Source organism: Dendropsophus ebraccatus, chromosome 11 (genome assembly GCF_027789765.1).
Source record: "Dendropsophus ebraccatus isolate aDenEbr1 chromosome 11, aDenEbr1.pat, whole genome shotgun sequence".
NCBI lineage: Eukaryota > Metazoa > Chordata > Amphibia > Anura > Hylidae > Dendropsophus > Dendropsophus ebraccatus.
Genome location: NC_091464.1, coordinates 27,605,162 through 27,626,392, shown reverse-complemented (window position 1 = coordinate 27,626,392; position 21,231 = coordinate 27,605,162). Strand labels below are relative to the sequence as shown.

At 42.5% G+C, this 21,231-nt stretch overlaps 1 protein-coding gene across 5 annotated transcripts in view; it reads right to left on the bottom strand.

The window, feature by feature from the left end:
• LOC138767870 (uncharacterized) overlaps positions 1-21,231 on the bottom strand; it is a 341,381-nt gene that overhangs the window by 46,166 nt on the left and 273,984 nt on the right. For all 5 annotated transcript variants that reach the window (XM_069945717.1, XM_069945715.1, XM_069945720.1 and 2 more), the window contains one exon: positions 8,716-8,763. In XM_069945717.1, coding sequence (XP_069801818.1) covers positions 8,716-8,763 — 48 coding nt within the window. The remainder of the gene's footprint in view (positions 1-8,715; positions 8,764-21,231) is intronic.

Below are 21,231 nucleotides of genomic sequence, written 5' to 3'. Positions count from 1 at the left end.
CTGCTCAGTGAGGCTGTCAGTGCTTTAGGGTAGCTTCACACACAATGGATCCACAATGGATTTTGCGCTGTGAATTCGAATGAGAAGACATGTAAATGCCACCTGTTAACCCCCTGCTGGCCGGAGCATATACAACTGCCCCACGCTCAGGCTTGCTTCAGGGGTTCCCGGCTGGACGTCCCGCTCAGCCAATCACTGCACAGAGTGATATCTGCTGCGGATCTGGTGTCTGTTTGTAGCCTTAAAGTGCATTGTAAGAATGCTGCGAATGCGAATGCTGATTTCAAGTTCACAGGCCCTTTTAATCCTAGAGCAGGAGTAGGGAACCACAGTTTTCCAGCTGTTGCAAAACTACGACTCCCATCACAATGCGAGTTTTAATTTTATAACAGCTGGAGCCCTTGTCCTAGAGAAAACCCTCTCCTCACCCTTCACATGTGGGAATGCATCTCCCCTCTCTTCTCCCCTGCTGCTACTATGCCAGGAAAAGCGGACCTGGGGAAATAACTGGAAACTCTGGAGGGCAAAATGTTTTTCCCATAGTATTTTATGACCTTTATGGTAAATTTATGGACTTTTATGAAAATTAGTGATTTGTAAAATCTGGAGAATTGTTTTTGAATGAGTATATGGCACACAACCAGAACTGAAAAATTGACATAAAACATGATTTATGGTGCGTTCACACCTACAGGATCTGCAGCTGATTTTCTGCAGCAGATTTCATTTAAATAACTGAACACAGCATCAAATCTGCTGCAGATCTGCTGCAGATCCTGTAGGTGTGAACGCACCCTTAAAGAGGAAATGTACCTCTTAGGCTGGGTTCACACTACGTCTTCGCAATCTGTTTTTTTTTTTTATCCATTTTTGCAAAAAAGTGATGCATTTGTGTGCATCTGTTTTGATACATTTTTCCATTGACTTCCATTTTAAAAAACAGATCAAAACTACAGATGAGCGAAGCGCTTTCTTGATCAGCGCTCCTCTCATCAAGCCCGCAGCCTTTCTGCGCTGCTCCGCTCCCTGCCACTCCTCCTAGGATGCTGGGAAAAGCTGGATCCAATCCTGGGAAACTTCTCCCAGTTTCCCAGAATTGGATCCCGCTTTTCCCTGGCACCCAGGCTGGAGCGGCGCTGACAGGCAGCTGACTTGATGAGAGGAGTGCACATTATACAAAGCGCTTTGCTCATCTCTAATCAATGTTTTTTAACATACACAAAAACATGGTCGACCAAATGTTTGTGTACGTTAAAAAAAAACCTTTTCAATCTGAATTTTTATAAAAAAAAAAAAATGGATTCCTCCTTTACAAAGTAGTAGAAAGAGAGACTTGTTGACTATATTATGTCACGTCAGGTGTCGGTGTGTACATCCCTGGAAGATGCTGGGACCTGGGTCTGTTCGCTCGTGCTCTGTTTATTGATTACCTGATGTGGCCCTGGCACTTATGAAGCGGCAGAATGAGCAAGGCCAGGGAACACAGCTAGGGAAGGGAAGCTTTTATTACTTAGATCATGATCTGTACATGGCAGGGAGAGCAGTCATTCCGCACAGAGCTGTCAGACAGCCAGTCACTCTACAATCTGTCAGCCTTCTTTAAAGTTGCCCAGGTTTTTTTTGTAAGAAAACTAACAGAGAAGGGAGAACTGGTTTGCAGGGCACTTGCTTTGCTAAAATAAGGAGAAATGACGCTGATTCACACATCACTAAGCGACTATTTCACTAAATTGTATTAAATGTCTGTATAAATCTATGAACACATTGTGAAAAGTGCATCTTTATGTAAGTTCATTACATTCATCATGGATATTTAGTGGGGGATGACACCAACTCTATTTCATACTGAAAGCGTTTCGGGGTGGAATACATAAGTAGTGTAAGGGAAAGGAAACTTATCTAAATCCTCACATTTTGGTCTCATCTAAACTAAATCATCATAAGATATTATATACCACGCCATACCAAGACAAAATGCATATTATATTTTATCCTTTCAAGCATATATGATAGATAGATAGGAGAGATAGATAGATAGATAGATAGATAGGAGTCATTGGCATTCAAATGTCGAATGATTGGACTCGAGCATGCTCAGGTTGTGCTCATCTCTAACGGTGATCTCCTTGTTTTAGCATTAACATGACCGAATCAATGAACTCACTTTCAGCAGGGCCAATGTCTGGCACTATTTTCATAACCTGTATTATAAAATGGATGATAATGATTTGGAAGGGGAGGAGGAAGTAGATGGGTGAATAGGAATGTATTTTTTTCAAGGGTTAATGGTGACAATTAAGCTATAAAGACTATACAGAATTTAAACTCTAACTCTAATGCCGGGTTGACAACAGGAGAGGTGAACAGTACAGAAGGGTCAGACAGGCCAGCATAGTGCAAGGAACATGCATGGGTCAAGATACATGGAATAGCAGGCACAGGAACACACTTTTGCTCACAAACACAAGAATACAACAATGCTCAGGAAAGAAGGACAGGGCGGAGCAGTTTTGAATAGGTGAAGGAGAAATAGGATAGGTGGAGGAATAAGCACGCAGGCAGGCGGGTGTACGCCAGCATGGTCCCTAGAGACCAGTGGAAGAACTGAATGATGCAGATGCATGGAACCCAGGTCAGGAGGAGAGAGGATGCCTGTGGACACTAGCATGGACCAAATATATAATTAACATTTCCAGGCTTTTATGAATGTGGCCACGGCCAGTGTGTGATTTGCAAATATGCACAGCAGATTAAAGGTATAGATAATCGGCAGTTGGGTGCCTTTTTAACTAGTACCATTCTGTGCCGCTCCTCCCCGGGTGTCTGAAAAAAGCTGTATCCAGTCCGGGGAAACTGGGAGAAGTTTCCCAGAACTGGATCCAGCTTTTTCAGGCCCCTGGGGTGGAGGAGCACTAAGTATAAAAGCAGCAGGCTGAGATAACAAAGCGCTTCACTTCGTTGTTACTGTAAATTCGCTTATCTCTAGCAGAAAGCTTACAAAATATTTTGTCTAGAAAGATATGGCAAACAACTTATAGCTACACCTAAGAAGCAGAAAATGTTTCATTTCAATAGTCAGCTCAAAATAAAATACAGATTTGAACGAATATGCAAAATGTTATTCCTTGAGCATTTCACTGTAATAATCTATACATAATACCAAAAGGAGAGAAACCAGATATTATTTACCAGCTGGATGTAGAATCTGATATAGAAGTTCTCATTTAACAGGATAGGAGTTGCCATAGCTAAGCAGATGCTTCCCTCCTTGGCTCTCTTCTAGCTTCCCGCAGCTGCATACGGCACACAGTTAATAGCCAATATAGCAGGAGCGCACTGAAAATGCTGCCCTGAAACTCCTATTCTCTCCAGCACATTTCACTACATTCTCTGCCTGATATCTGCTTTTGCTTTATTGTATTGGTAAGAAAGATACAGTATAGGTACTAAATAATCTTAGGAATATTAGGCTGAGGTATGGTTCTGTATAGAGAGAGGATCAAAGTGAATCTGATGAATTCCAATTTGCAGCGAATCGGACATTAATTTTGCTTCGTAGCGATTCACAAATTTGCCAGATTCTCTTTGTACATTTGCTAACATGGAGGCTGCGCATGTTAGTTTACAGAACTGTCTTTTGGCAGGAGCAAGAGATTATCCATAATCCCTTGCAACCGTCCAATTATCTGCAAACCCCACTGTGATGTCAGCACACCCCTCTACATAAGGTGATTGGCTTCCTGGAGGCGGCCAGTCGGCTGTGTATAGTTGAGAGCTGGTTGCAGCAGGGAGAGAAATACAGAGAGATAGGGACAGAGAGGAGAGGAGGGGGGGGGGTGTGATTGTGGGTGGTTTTCTGTGGTAGCAGTAAAGCCATTGTCCAGTATACCAAGTAACTGGGTGCTGGGTGCGCATTATAAGAAGTCACAGTGAACACAGTGTCCATCTTAATACCTCACTGGGTGCTCATTTACTAATGTCCACTGCTGTCCTTCGAGAACATTGATATTAAGCCGCTGATCCACCAAAGTCCACTACTGTCCATGGTGGAAACTTAATGATTGACAGGCTGATTTACATTTTTTTTTTTAAATTGACATTTTCCAATTTTGACCCTGACACAGCAACAACTGTTAAAAAAAAAATCGCTACTCACTAGTCCCACTATTGTAGCTACTATAATTTGCCTGTTTTAATAAAAATTAGTTTGTATGCGATTCACAAATATTTGCAAATTTGTGAACTTCCCGAAATTTCCGAGTTATTCGCTCATCTTTAGTTCTGTATACCAGATTCAAAGATGTAAAGTAAGATGCAAAGATGTAAAGATTGCAAAAGACCAGCTAGAAGTAGTACAATTGTACAGAGTGAAAAGGAAACCATGTATAATGGTGGCTAGGTTACCCTAATCATTTTTGTTCCCAGGTTTATGTGCCATTACAAAACTACAAAACCACCGCTGCATGCTGTGCTATTCTCTCCAGTCAAAAAAGACATTTCCCTTTATGATCAAAACACTATGTCCTGTGATGGGCAGATGGTAAAACTGATCCCAAAATGCAGTAGAACATAGCTTTCACTTCAGAGCGGTTTTAAACTTTACTAACCTACAGGAACCTTTAAAAACCTTTCACTCCTTCCTCTTGGGAGCTTGGTGTAGTGGATTGCATTCTGCAATACCCGCAGCAATATGCTATTCTGTGCGTGCACCAGTATTGGACAGAGATATGCTTGTGTGAGACGCAACACTACTGAGAGATGCAGCTGTCAAAAGACTAAAGTATTGATAAGGGCTGAATGAACCAGGACCAGCCTCAATAGAATCTTTTTGAAGAGGTGAGCGCAATAGATCACCAGGGCCGTATTTACCACTAGGCACCCGTGGTCCGGTGCCTAGGGCAGCACCTTGCAGGGGGGCAGCAAAAACTAATTTTTTTGTTTCAATTTTTTTAGTTTCCCTCCTCCCGTTCAGACTTGCCAGTAAATCAGGTGTCTTTTCCAGGGGGGTGGGGGGTATGGTGGTATTGGTCACTCCAATAGGTGCGTGAAGATGGGGCGTCTTCAGGTTTAGTGCCTAGGGCAGCAGCAGCTGTTAATACAGCCCTGTAGATCACACCAGAGACGCTCCAGTGCCATAGATGTAAAACAAGGTGTAAGGGACGTTTCATTATGGCAAAAATAAAAGAAAGATTTGTTAACTTCAAACACATTTTGGCTACGCTAATGTCATGGAGCCTTCTTCAGGCTTCGATCACTCTATGTATGTACATAATTGGTTTGATACTGTTTGTGGTTCTCAATGCGAGAGGCATTATTCCGAATCTATACAAGTGCCTGCTATGTTTTATCCAATCAAAGGTGCAAGCTTGTTTCCCTAACTTTTCCTCCTATCTTGTCTATCCTCTCTTACACACACAGCCCCACCAATCACAGGCTAGCTAAGGTAACCCTATAAAAAGGAGCTAGTTCCTGGTGAAGGGGGGGCTTCTTTTGTTAGTAGAGGTGGAGAGAGACAGACACCGAGCACAGTTCCTGCCCAGGCCAGGACCCTTGTCAGGGACCAATTCTTCTATGCAAGTAACTACCACTAGCATGGAGTGCTAGTCTTTTAGGAGGGAATGATGTCCTCTGAGGAGAACTTTGTCCACGCCAGGGATACCTTCAGCAACACAAAGGGCAGTATACTTGAGGCTAGGTACTGTCCCCAGTAGAACAAAGCAGCGTGTAAGCCAAAAAACTCTGCTGAAAGGCATGGCTATCCTGGGACGTCTTGCAAAGTCTGCTTAACCCAGCGCAGGGACCTGGGACCTTGCACTACCCTAACAGGACGGGTACCCCGACACTATACGGAAAAAGGCGGTAAGATCCAAAGCATCTATACGTGAGTACGAGTATCTTCTTTTTCTACGCTATCCCAGCAGAGTACTTTACTACAGGACACTCCTCTACTCTACCTTGTCACAACCCTTAGTCCGCATTCACACGATTTGTGCCGCGATGACCGGAGGAGGATCGTGGCACAGATCCCCAACAGAAGTGCAGCCGCCCGGCAGCACAATGCAGCCTTACTACTACTACCTCCTGCCTGCACCTGCAGTTACCAAAAGTGTATTTATCTTGTATTGCACTGAAGTTCTTACTAGTAAACTTCAAGTTCTCCTGGTTAAGTCATTGGACAATTATTTCTTGCACATATACACCTGTTCAGACTTGAGTTATCCAAACCTTAAGCGCAGTGCCCTTAGGCTGGGACCTGGGTTCCAACACCACTCCTGGCCACTGTGACAAGTGCCTAAGTGACCATACACAGCAGCTACAACCCTGCATAGCTACTCAGACTCATGGCATGTGTGTCATTTGATACATCTATACCCTGATCATTTATTGTTGGCCATACTACATCAGAAAGCGCCTGGTTGCCAAGCATCTATGAACAAGTCCTGTAGAAATGTCATACATGTTTAAAATAGGAATTTCACTTTAAAAAGCAAAAGTTTGAAAAAAAATTACAAAATGCCTTTATTGGATTGATACATATGAATAAAATCAGGATTTCAGTATCCATTGTTCTCTTTATACTGTTGTCCCCATTATGGGTATGATTGATCCCAGTTTTGCACCAAGAACTTACCAACTTATAATAGAATCCGTCAAAATTTTTACTACTCAGACTAGGCTACTCTACCTGTCGGAGGGAGTAAAAACCTGTAATGTTGGCGTGTACATTAATGGAAAAAAATAAAAACATAAGTTTCACACCAAGGTCTATGAGTAGAATCATGGAAACTGTATTAGATTTTTTTTTCTGATAGAAATGTCTGCTTCACATAACAAAATCCCCGCACAATACCTAAATTCTCACCAAGCCTGGGTCTCATCAGGACGGTTATTTTCTTTCTTTCGGGAAGCTGAACATTACGGAGTTAACAGCTGTCATATCCCTGTGCTGCAGGCTCCAGAAATCTCGCAGTGATGAATTGTTTGCACTAGCTAATTCCAATACGATAAAAAGTAATTCCTTTATTTTCATAGAACTAGAAATGTCAGAGGTGGAGAAAAGGAGGATAATACTTTATTGTACGTCTCCTTTTTCTAGGCAAGAATCTGTTTCCAGGTTTCACAATTAGCCCTGATAAAGGCTGCAGCTACATGGCATAATTTGTCCTTCAGACTGCGGCGTATAATCCAATAAGAAAACCTTCACGTTGTATTGTGCGAGTGGAAAGAAAATCAGCAGCAATGTGATCTGCGTCCATGTGGGAGAAGACTTGAATGGAAACCGTTTGTACCTTTTTCTGTGTTTTTGGACCCACTCCTAACAATACTAACCAAAACGCAGTGTCCTACTGTCATCTCTGCAGGGCCTTGTTATATATTGTATATGTTATGTATATTTATTCTGTTTCATAATGTTTCCTGTGTTTAAAACTGTAAGCAAATTTTTCTCTGAAATAGCCTCTCTACTAAAAGGAATAGGAAATTAAATGGAAACTGTTACACTGGGGACCAGGGCACAAAGTTCTCTACCTTGTAATAAAGTCTTACATACTTACCATCCTGGTTCAGGTAACACTAATTACAGTCCAGTCAGAGAAATCAATGATTTTTTCTTTGAGTTCATTATGCAAATGAGTGCAGAAGACTTCATAGTCTTCTCCTCGCCACCTTTAGCTTGACTGACACTCTTCTTCATCCTCTTCTCGCGTTGGATCCATTGTCAGCGCATGGAAGTTTCTCTGAAGCTTCTGTGTGCACCGCTCATGTGCAGGAGAAGACAGGAGCAGAAGGATGGGACGGGACCTGTAGACTGTCAATGAGGATCAAGGAGGCATGGATGATGGGTGTCATCTCTGTGGGAACCTCTCAAATAAAGCGAACTCATCTTTAATTCTCTATGGACATCGGGCTCATCTCTGCTCATTTTAATATTGAAGAACTCCCGATTTCTCCACCACCGAACAGACAACAAGAGAGTCACCAGGACTAAGGTGATAAATACGAAAATTTATTACAGGTTATTGACCTCTTTGTTCCCTTTAATGGTAGCTTAGCGGTCAGTTTGGAGGAGAGAGGAGCTTCTTTCTCCCTGTTAGACCCAGTCTAAAGTCCAGGACAATTTGTGGCCATCCTAGTAACTGCTAAGATTCCAGTCTTGGACATCACTTCTATCTGAGAGCAGGGAAAACATGTGAACATGTGTATTAAACCATATTGTTAAGTTTGCTTATAAAATAAAATGATTGACCTTGAAGGACTCTGGGAATTGGGTCAATACATAATTCCCATCCCATTTTCAATGCCAAGAACTGCAAAGCATATTTTCCCCTTGGGGAAAATACACAGTGTGAACATACCCTAAGTGTTTCTCAGAAAAAGCAGTGGTCTGTTCACTAGACTACTTTAGCTTACAGGGTAGAAAAGTCAACATACGAATCCGAAATAAATGTTTTGAAATGTTTTCAATGACATAAATGAAACTTCTCCGATAACAAGAAGCCTTTAGCGCGAAAAGCCCCAAAGTATTTCACACTGAATCTGGCTCAGATAGAAAATCGTGTTCCCTGCAAGCAGACAATGCAAGCTGTCAAACCCCGCAATGTTCAGTGCGAGCAGTGTTGTATTAATAATCCAGACACCGCTGTCAGGCCGTCCTATGTGGAAAGCATTCAACAAACAGACAAACTGTCATCAAATAATTACTATAGGAAAAAGTACCTTGCTTCGTTCTCTTCCAGGATCATATGTTCCAGACCAAGTCATGACCTGAAAAAAAAACACAGCGGAACAGGTTTAGAAAATCTAAATAAAATTAATGAAAATTAAATGTATTACCTAGCTTTGTTTTTATTGATTAGTTCCAGAAACTAAAACATCTTTTCTAATCTGCTCCTATTTACCAATTGAATTTTTTTTTTATTTCTCGTACATGGGCTGCCATCTTGCTGCAGCTGTTTTTTAACAGCAGTTAGTGATATGCTTTATGGCAAGCCTCATAGACATAGACACAATGAACATTTCCAGACCTTGTTCTTTGTATAGGACACATTTTTAAGCATGCTACGTAACCTCTGCGACCTGGTGGAGGTTGAGCTGTGTCCATTGTCTCTGGTCTTTGCTATCTGTTACCAGTTATCACTTCTTGCTGTAATTCTGTATACTGTAGATCACCTTCTAGCAGCCCTCTACAAATCACAACTGTCCTGGTGGAAGTGGTGTATTCTTTTCCGCCTGGACAGCAGGAGAGGTTTTCTATGGTGATTTGCTACTGCACTGGACAGTTCCTGTCACGGACAGAGGTGGCAGCAAAGAGCACTGTGTCAGACTGGAAAGAATACACCACTTCCTGCAGGACATACAGCAGCTCATAAGTAATGGAAGACAGGAGATTTTTTAATGGATGTAAATTACAAATCACCAGATGATTTGAAAGATTTTTTTCCTCCACTGTAGTACCCCTTTAAGAATTATTTTATAATATAGATAGTAAAATGAAAAATTAAAAAAAAAAACACATTGTCCTGACATATACATTCGATATAATACCTAAACACAGTGTAAACCCAGTGTGATCACATATTACATCTCTGCACAAATTGTGTGGAACTATAATACACTGAATCTTATCGGGCTATGTTGCAAATTTTTTTTTTAACTTCATTTGCATTATTTTTTTATAACACTTCTAAGGGGAAATACCTCTGTGATATGATTCTGTATAGAAGCATTATGTGGCAGGATGCAGAGTGCCTCCAGGTCCATAGCATGGTACCTACTAAACATGACCACTTTTCTTGTATTCTTTCACTATATTCTTTACAATATATTGATATTATTACATTATTGTAGTTTTAACACCGGTAGGGTCTATTAGGGTATGTTCACACTGAGCTAATACCCTATGTGGCGGAATTCCGCCTGCCTTATTGTCAAAGGCGCATAGAGACGCTGTTTGATACTGAATTCTGAGGCGGAGTTTCACAGCAGAATTCTACCACATTTGCTCAGTGTAAACATACCCTTACATTGGAAAATTATTGGGCAAACAGAGCAATACTACCCTGTGTAATAGGGCCAGCTATCAGCCGACATTTTGGCAGTTTAAGAAAATCCTTGTTTATCAGCCACACATATTCTCTTGGTATTGGGGAGGCACAGCCAACAAATCATGGTAGTATAGGGCCATACTAACAATCCATCAATCCTTCTTAAGTCCCTGCCTGTACGATCATCTGGCCATGTCAAGGCTCTTTAAACCAGCACTGATAATCGAGACAGGCACACGTATCCTGGCGGCAGTCGGCCCATGTAAAAAGGCCGAAACAATGAAGCGTACAACAGTCAGAGATCACGTTTGGCAGACATTGTTAATTTTGCATAACCTTTAGGCTATACATTATCTACGTATTATTCTAAATCTTAGTATACATGGATTCAGTAGCCCATTTGTCTTTAGCTCTTAAAGTGACTCTGTACCCACAATCTGCCCACCCTGAACCACTTGTACCTTCAGATAGCTGCTTTTAATCCAAGATCTGACCTGGGGGCCGTTCGGCAGGTGATGCAGTTATTATCCTAAAAAACAACTTTTAAACTTGCAGCCCTGTGTCAAACTGGCCTAGAGTGTCTGTGCATTAGGCTGGCACAACCTCTTCATCTCTCCTCCCCGCCCTCTTCATCATTAGAAATTCTCCAGGCAGATTTTCTCCTATTCATCAGCTGTGTGAACTCGGCACATGGGCTGGATCGTTAATGCACTTGTGCAGTGTTCACTGCAGAGGAATAGGAAAAATCCTGCCAGTGGCATTCCTAATGATGAAGAGGGTGGGGAGGAGGGACGGAGGGGTGGTGCAAGGTAAGGGCACAGATAACTCTAGGCCACGGCAGTTTGGCACGGGCTGCAAGTTTAAAAGTTGATTTTTAGGACAATAACTGCATCACCTGCCAAACGGACCCCAGGACAGATCTTGGATTAAAAGCAGCTATCCGAAGGTACAAGCGGTTTGGGGGGAACAGATTGTGGATACAGAGTCACTCTAATATACTTCCTGTTCAAAAATAGGAAAAACCCAATAAAACCTTAAAAAGCGATTAAAATCACACCTTATAAAACAATGGCTAAAATCTGTAGAATATTTTATATTATTTTATATTATCAAGAACCTTATCAAACCTTTTCCTGTCAATGACTACACATAGCAACTACAATAATAACAAAACTGAATGACATCTTTTTACTATTGCTTTAAGAATCTACAATTGTCATAGCCAATATAATTGTGCAGAGCGATGCACGGGAAGTTTTAACCTCGCTGCCGCCTTGGCTGGTTGGTAACCCCAGGTTTTCCTACAAGTAGTGCTTTCATCTGTAATTGATATATACAGCCCTGTAAAATGACTGATATCAGCAGAATGTACACAGAAGTGGGAGGCATATAATCAATTATCACATTAAAGGGCCACTAGGATGTAAACAGATTATAGCGTTAGCTGACACATGCTACAATAGATAACAAGATGACAGGAAAGAGAGCACATAATTATAGTATCCGGCAGCAGATAATCAGAATGTTGATGACAGGTATCAGCCAGGGAATAACATACACTATTTCCATAGTCACACCGTGCCCCATACTTGTTAGATGCCTGATGCCGGCTGAGGTTGGATTTACACAGTGCGTTTGTTTTTGGGTTTTTTTTGCTACTGAATTTTCTGCTTTGATTCTTGAACACCTTTGGGCCCTATTACACGGGACGATTATTGTTCGAGAAGTCGCTAAATTGTTCAAATTTAAACGATAACGTTCTGTGTAATGAATGAACGATTGTTCATTGTTTTGCTGGGATCAGAAGGAGTACACGATTATAGTAACGAACGCAATAATGATTGTAGTAACGATCGCAACGATTATCGTTCTGTGTAATATGGTGAACGATTTCAGGTTAACGATAAACAATCTTGTTTGCGATCGTTTATAGTTAGTCGTTAAAAATCGCTATGTGTAATAGGACCCTATGTCTCTCAATTCACCAACCATGACAAAAAAAAACTTTATGAGAACTCAAAAAAAAATACACAGTGTGAATACAGCCTTAGATTTCCTGAAATGCTTGCAACATGTAACCCTCTCCTATATATCTTCTGAGACGACCAGAAGGAGGAAGTGAAGCGGTGGGGAGCAGAAGAGGTAGGACCTTTTCTGTTCCCTATTAGTAATGAGCAAACATCCCGATGTTCGGTTCGAAATCCTGAACATGAACATAAAAGAAAAAAATTATCGTGATCGGTTCGTGTTTGTGTTCCCCAAACATTCACGAACAAATAACAAACGTACAGTAGAAGCGTAAGTTTCAGTCTAGGCACAAGCGTACAGATTATCAGATGCAAAGCGTTAATTACGACGTTGCGTACGTTTCGGTCTAGAAATACGTACATGCTGACAGATTATTAGGTGCAAAGCGTAAATTGCGCAGTTACATACATCGCAAGATAGACGTTCGCATGTTCGAAAATGATCGTTATGACCATTCCGATCATCGAACAAATTGTTCATGATCGTCGAACACAAAACAATTAGCATCATGATCATACGAACATACGCGAACATGTTCGCTCATCACTACTCCCTATATAGCCCCTTTAAGCACGTGTAAATGTACACATTTAGGTTATGTTCACAAGGCGTTCATAATATATAATCATACTATATTTCCTTTGCTGAAAAGATCCAACTTCCTAGTGAGATTGAGAAGGGTATATCTGTAAATAGCTTATTATACGTAGCTGGAGAAGTGAGAAGGAGCAATACGTGACATCAACAGATTACACTAAAGGCTTTGGACACTGGAGACATTTTTTACCTGCTTGTAATTTCAGAACTTTCCCTTGTTCAATACTCAATTAAAGAAAAAATTAGATTTCCTTATTAAAACTTTCACCTTAATTAATAAATCACTAAAAACTCATTATGGTTACAAACACACACATACCGTATACGCAGCGTATATACTGCTGCGATACGCAGCAGATTAGATCTAAATAACTGAACACAGCATCAAATCTGCACCATCAAATCTGCTGCAGATCTGCTGCGTATCTGCTGTGTATACGGTGTGTGGGTTTGTCCCTATATCTGTGTTTTTTTCCCCAATAAAACAAAATTATTCTATAATTAATATGTACAATGCTAAGCATCCGCCTGCCCTATATACACTATAAATGGTCAAGATTACAACATTTCCACATAGTAAGACACTGTCCGTTCCGGAACGGCCGGTGTCAGAGAAGATCATCCCTGCAGTCCCGGCCGGATGATGTTCACTGCCGCTGAATTCGGATGCAGGTGCATCAGTTTGCGCCCACATCCGAATTCCACGCTGCACACAATGGAGTGTGCGTTATGAGCCGCACTCTCCATTGGGTGCATTGACAGGTTTTCTGCGGCCGCTATTCACTGAATAACTGTCACAGAAAACTGACATGTCAGTTTCTAGCGGCTCCGCTAGGGATGAATCTGCCGCTACTTTTCAAAAAGTGCTAAACCTACGATATCCTGAATGAAAAAAGGAAAAAGAAGGTCGGCACGTCCTGAGATAAAAATTCCATACTTTATTCCAATGCGTTAAAATCTCATGGGGCAAAAAGTCACAAGCAAGGACATGAACAAATGCACGATCTTACCCCCACCTGGCCAGAAACAGGTAAGATTGTGCTTTTGTTCAAGTCCTTGTGACTTGTGACTTTTTGTGCCACAAGACTTTAACACATTGGAATAAAGTATGGAATTCTTATCTCAGGACGTGCCGACCTTCTTTTTCCTTTTTTTTGTTCATACTATTTTGAGGATTGGGATATCCTCTGGTCATGCACTCACCAGGTAAGCTGGATGGACTGTTTGTTGTGCACAATGATGTCCTACTGAAGCATCAGCACTTAAAATACTACTACTACTACTACTACTACTACTACTACTACTACAACTAATAATAATAATAATAATAATATTAATAATAATACCTGATACTGGAAACTATCCCTCAGTACTAACAGTCCCTCGGCCAATGTTTTTTCAATTTTACAATGCATTTACCAGGGCATAGCTGATATGTCAGATAGACAAAACCTACATAAAGGCAGCATGGAACGAGCTCATCTCTGACGACTAATATTGGCCACACTGTACATGCATGAGAATAGTGCATATAGTTACCATCAAATTATCAACTAATTAGTATTACACTAGATTTGACACCTCTATTATATATTTGTGGTGGGATCTAGAAGCATATTGAGCCCCTACATATGTCACAACACAAGATGGACTATTAAACTAATGGGCTCACTTTTCATGGTGTGTGAACCAGATTTTCCAGTAGGAACAGGTTGTGTCCCATTACCCAATATGGCCACTTTATTCCAGAAACAGCTCCTCTCCTGTCCTCAGTCTGCAGCTCAGTTCCATTGAAGCAAATGGAGCAGAGTTATATATACCACACAACCTTGGTACATGGGTGGTGCTGTTTTTGCAAGAAAGTAGGTGTGTTTTTTTTCTAATCCTGGATAACTCCTTTTAAAATGTAAAGTTTTAAAGTTATTTTGACATACCTTTATTAAACTGATCTTGCTTTATACTTAATACGTGTCTTTGGCTTATACTGATAATTCTGTTTCTCTTATTTTCAGCATATGTGACGTTGTGCAGTGACATCACCGACCCGGCCGGCGTCTAGCTTGGTTCTCCATGGTAAGCGTTCAGAGCCTTCCAAATAGTTGTCAGGATGGCCCTCCTCCACTGTCAGTAGGGAGAGGGTCCCTCCCTGAACACAATGGTGTCCCACCCCCCTTCTGTGTAATCACTACACAAACCCCTCACCCGCACTCCTCCAATGCAATAAGTACCTCCTGCACCTCTCCCCCCTCCCCCAGTGTAATCACTTGTAATGTGACCCGCGGCTCTAATTATTCTCTGTGGAGCCATCGGAGAGACCCGGGTACAGCACGCTCTTACAATCTCAAGTTAGTTTTAACTGGAAACCCCTTTTAATGATCCTAGTGACATACATGAGGCAGGGAAGAAGAGGGAGGAACCTGCTACAGATATCTGACAGGAGCATGGCTGATTTACCATATTTTCTGGCGTATAAGACAACTTTTTAACCCAGAAAAAATCTTGCTGCATCCCCACCATATGCGGTGACCGCTATAAAAAAAAATCTAACAATTCAACTCACCTGTGACCCGTTCCTGGCAGCTGCGCATCTCTCGTGATGTTTCTGGAGCAGGTAGTGTGATGCAGAGACACTGTCTGTGCCGGAGGTCCCTAAGTTCTCCCGGCAGCCAAGCATCTCATCAGAGAAACTCAGAGACGCTCGGCTGCCGGGAGAATGACAGAGGCACTGCAAGTCCCGAAGCCTCTCTCTATCTCCCCAAGCTCTCCCGGCAGCTGAGTGTCTCTGAGTTTCTCCGATGAGATGCTTGGCTGCCGGGAGAACTTAGGGACTTCCGGCACAGACCGTGTGCATCACACTGCCCGCGCCGAGAACAGGATGGGAGACGTGCGGCTACCGGGAACGGGTGACAGGTGAGTTGACTGTTGTTGTTGTTTTTTTTCAACTTCAGTTAACACCTGCCTGACCGCAGCAGGGTTCCAGATAGTAAACCCAGCTGAAGTCAGTCAGGGGTTAATATTTTCCAGTTAGACAAACCCCTGAAAATCTTTAAAGTCAGGGGTCGTCTTATACGCCGGAAATTTACTTAGGGCAACCAGATACTCTGATAAATCTGTCTGGGAAACTAAAATGTTGATGTGTAGGGTTGTTGGAAACAGGGCCATAGTCTCATGAGCGCTGTAAAGACACATAAGTGATATAGATCAGGCTTTCTCATTGAAATTATTTTTAATGTTTATTTGAACACACAACAAGGCCATATAAAACCGGAATTATTAATATTTCATGAAAAATATTGTCAAAAATGTTTGTCCTACTGACAGCTCACTACGAGATCTATCCCAATCTTCTTCAGAGACGCTGAATAATTTATCGGCCTTTCATATAAGAACCCATCAAAGTTGGAGATTCAGTGATCACATCGGTGGCTCCTTGCTGCACACTGTATGCTGGTTACCCCACATTCCACTCGAGCACTGACAACTCTTCACACATTATTTGATCATTAGTTAAATAAACTATTTTAATACATCAGGTTACTGTATGCACTATAGTTTTTTATATTGTCCTGATTACCATTCATGTCAGTTTAAAGGCAAAAGGGTAATCCCATCCTGCTAACACATTGTTTCCCGGCCTCACCAGTCTGTTTGTATCTGGTGGTGGCAAGGAAGCCAAGAACTGCCAAGACCACTTTCTTAAACATTTTGGGTATTTCCCATTGACTTTAATGGGGGTTGCTTAAATGGCATAACACCTGGGGCTATGTTGTTTATTCAGCTCTGAGAGCTATGCGGTTATCGGCTTCACCACCAACCCTGGCGGCCACAAACAGGCCAGAGAGGGCTTGGAAGCTATGTTTTACTGAAATAGAAGTTCACCTTTAAGAACTCTGTTTATTCTGCAGGACTACATTGGTATCTGCTTCAAGGATTCTTGCCTGATCCTATAGCTGGCCATATACCTTCAATAACTCTTGGCCAAATACATTTAACAGGAAGAGAGGATAAGTTGCTACTAGATAACCTATCGTAAGAACATAAGGATAAGGGTCCTATTACACGTGTCGATGAAGGTCCGATCAATACTGTAAACGAGCGCAGATCTGCTAGATTGGCGTTTGTTTACTGGGCCTATTACACGGCCTGATAATTGTTTAGTAATGGCTGCACGGACATCGTTAGCAATGTCTGTGCAGCCCTTGCCCAAACAGTAAATACTTCATCTGTCCATGCTCCCGGTCTTCTCCTCTCCTCTGTATGCATCCTAGAACCGCGTCCTGCAGCTTCATTTTGAAGTCCAACTCCCCGGTCCCTCTACTGTGAGTAATTTTTGGGAAGATAAGCTGGACATTATACACATTAGATGGTTGTCCAATCCTGCTAAAATCGGGGAAGTTAACAGTAAAACTAATGTGTATAGCCAGCTATTGTTCCATCATGGTCCCTACAGTGGCTGAAGGTTTATTCATGATTCTCTGCAAAGATTCTGCTCTGTGATCCTGTTTTCAGACCGACTATGATCCTGCTAACTCCCTGACGCTTCCGGCAATGTCCAGTAGCTTGGGTGACTACATCTGACAGCAACATGGTGTTTCTTTCTGAACCTGACCTCTATGCAGGCCCACATCCTACTGTTGAATTATTAGATTCTCTCAGATCAGACAAACCTTTGAAATTGTACACAACAAAGCCTATTCCTCCTTGTAAGGGACTGACTGACTTTTATCAATATCCACCACCTACTGCACATATAAAGAACTGTTATACTATATAAGCAACCAGATATATACATATAAAAGGTAAATAAAGCAGCATGTTATATAACAGAAGTTGTATTCCAATATACAAAACCTGTCTCGTACTTAAGTAAACGTCCTTGGTATCTAAAAGTTTAATCTTTTCAGTTGTCTCCTCTATAATCATTCAGCCCTTTCTTGTGCAGGGAAATACACAGGAAACAACAGTATAACAAAAAAGGCCATTATACACTGTAAAAAAATTAAAATACACCATAGCATTCCAATTAACCATAGCAGACAATGTAAAGTAAAGCCAGAGTTGTACTTTACATTGTTTGCACACTCAATTTTGTGTGGACGCTGTTCAATAAATAGTGGACGCACAAAATAGACATGTCAGTTTTCAGTGCGGCCATATGGAATCCTGGACAGAGTGTATACAGAGTGTATACACTCTAGCCAGGATTCCATAGGAAACAATTTAAATCCGCCCTTTCAATGAATAGCAGCCGGTGTTGCAATCTGCAAAAACGTCCATTATTTACTGAAAATATACAGCGTGTAAATGAGGCCCAAATATGTATTTACCATGCAAATTGTAAGAACTCATAGAACAAAACATAAGATGAGTTAAGGCGTCCCCCAGTGTGCTCTGGAATAAACCAGCGCCATGCACGGGAATCGGGCAGCAGTTCAAGGAAAAAGGACCGCGGCACCGGCATCCCCGCACCGGCACAGATCTTTTCATGTAAAAAAACAAAAAGTGATGTACCCGGTTTAAAGGTTATGTTCACACGTTTTTTCTTTTAAAAACTGCCATTTTTGATCATTGATAATAGCGGCCATTAATAATGATCATGATCAACATTATTTGTCCGTCATTATATACATATATAATTTTTTTTTTTTGTTATTAATGTCCGCTATTTCTAAGACACCTACAATAAAACAGTACGGTTGCAGTGTAAGTATGGCAGCACTCACTGCTATCATTCTGTCTCATGTGTTCGCACCACAGTATATAATGTGATACCCAGGGCAGGAATCAGACCTTGTATTGACATTACTGTTCCAACATGAAGCTAATGAATGGATTTTCCACAAGGGGTAAAAAAAAAAAAAAAAGTACAGCTGTTTGCAGTTCCTTTTACATGTCTTTAATGGCTTTACTTGTATTGTGGTTTCTCTTGGTGGGTTTGGCAATTTGTGGTTTGGTTTTGTCCTGGGCCAAATTGATTCCATGTGACTGAGTAATTGTATAAATATCTTCATACTGTGTGTAAATGACTAGCAGATATACATAACCAGATCTGTAATATAATGTAAGAGATCATACATTTATATAGTGCTAATAGAGGACACCTGCTCAGTATCTATGGCTACGTTACTCAGACACTTGCTGGCTGTATTGCATTGTATGGCAGATTGCTGTATGCTCTGCATCCCTGTGAACACTATAATCAGGGCTGGCGTCAGCACCCGGCATACTTTGGCAAGTGTCGGGGCCACACTGCACCTTTGGGGGCCCCCTCTGCACTTGTCTGCCCCAGGACAGAACGCAGGTCCAGCGTTTTGGCACCCAGCCACTGAGAGATGCATACCTCCCAACTGTCCCGGATTCCGCAGGACAGTCCCGTTTTCGGGGTGCTGTCCCGCGGTCCCAGAACGGCACCCAGTGTCCCGCATTATATGTGGCCCCAGCGGAAAAAAAACAATAAACCAGTAACTCACCTGTCCTCTGGTCCCAGCAGCTCCTCTCCCGGCAAAGCGCGCGCTCCCGTCATCCTCCGGGGCGGGCAACGGGGTATACAGACACTGACTGTGCCGGAAGTGACCTGCAGCCTCCATCATGAATCACTTCTGGCACAGTCAGTGTCTGTATACCCCGCTGCCCGCCCTGGAGGATGACGGGAGCGCGCGCTCTGCCGGGAGAGGAGCTGCTGGGGCCGGGGGACAGGTGAGTTACTGGTTTATTGTTTTTTTCGCTGTGGCCACACGAATGGGGGGATTGGCTACTATGTGGGGCGCTATATGGGGGCATTGGCTACTGTGTGGGGCATATATGGGGGCATTGGCTACTATCGGGGGCACTATATGGGGGATTGGCTACTATGTGGGGCACTATATGGGGGGCATTGGCTACTATGTGTGGCACTATATGGGGGATTGGCTACTATGTGGGGCATATATGGGGATTGGATAATATGTGGGGCACTATATGGGGGGCATTGGCTACTATGTGGGGCATATATGGGGGCATTGGCTACTATGTGGGGCACTATATGGGGGATTGGCTACTATGAGGGGCATTGGCTACTATGTGGGGCATATTTGGGGGCATTGGCTACTATGTGGGCACTGTATGGGGGGCATTGGCTACTATGAGGGGCACTATATGGGGGCATTGGCTATGTGGGGCATATTTGGGGGTATTGGCTACTATGTAGGCACTATATGGGGGATTGGCAACTATGTGGGGCATATATGGGGGCATTGGCTACTATGTGGGCTCTATATGGGGGATTGGCTACTATGTGGGGCACTCTATGGGGGATTGGCTACTATGTGGGGCACTACTGTATATGGAGGGATTGGCTACTATGTGGGGCACTATATGGGGATTGGCTAATATGTGGGGCACTATATGGGGGGATTGGCTACTATGTGGGGTACTATATGGGGATTGGCTACTATGTGGGCACTATATGGGGGGATTGGCTACTATGTGGGGCACTATATGGGGGGATTGGCTACTATGTGGGGCACTATATGGGGGGATTGGCTACTATGTGGGGCACTATATGGGGGCATAGGCTACTATGTGGGGCTCTATATGGGGGCATAGGCTACTATGTGGGGCACTATATGGGGCATTGGATACTATGTGGGGGATTGGATACTATGTGGGAAACTATATGGGGGGATTGGATACTATGTGGGGCACTATATGGGGGATTGGATACTATGTGGGGCACTATGTGGGGGATTGGATACTATGTGGGGCACTATAATGGGGGATTGGATACTATATAGGGCATTTTTGGGGGGGATTGGATACTGTATAGGGCACTATTCAGTCAGCAGCATGTGGTGACTGTAGGGGCGTGGCTATGGAGGGTTGCTATGGGGGCGTGGCTATGGGGACCGCGGCGCACATGTCCCTCTTTGCTCTTTGCAAAAGTTGGGAGGTATGGAGATGCCTCATGCCTATAATACACAGTGCTGAATCAGGGTTACATAGGGGTACTCAAGTGAAAACAAGTTGTGTTCCAGAAACTCATATTTTTGTAAATTACCTATATTTAAAAAAAATCTCAAGTCTTCTAGTACTTATCAGTTGCTTTATGTCCTGCAAGAATTGATGTAGTCTGTCTAGCCTAACAGTTCTCTGCTCCCACCTCTGTCCGTAACAGGAACAAGATAATGGATCACCTAAGAATCAATCTTTTGATGGAAACCGGCAGATCATGTCAGAAAATTACTTCCGGTGAACATATAGCGGCTGCTCCAGCCGCTCACCACGGGGATAGGTAAGTTGTTATTTGAAATCAATTTCCCCTCTCCTCCTGCAGGCTGCTGGTTTTTATAAAATGACAGACTTCTCCTTTAATCCCTGGATAATTCTGTGGATTTATTATAGGCTGAAGGATAGATATCAGAGGGTCGCTTTAGGATTTAGGGGCAGTGATTTCTGACAGCCTTAAAATGAGTAAGTGATCCCGCTGTATAGAGTGAAATTGTGATCCCGCTGTATAGAGCTCTAGTTAGACCACATCTGAAAAGTGTGTCCAGTTCTGGAGACCTCACTTAAAAAAAGGACATTG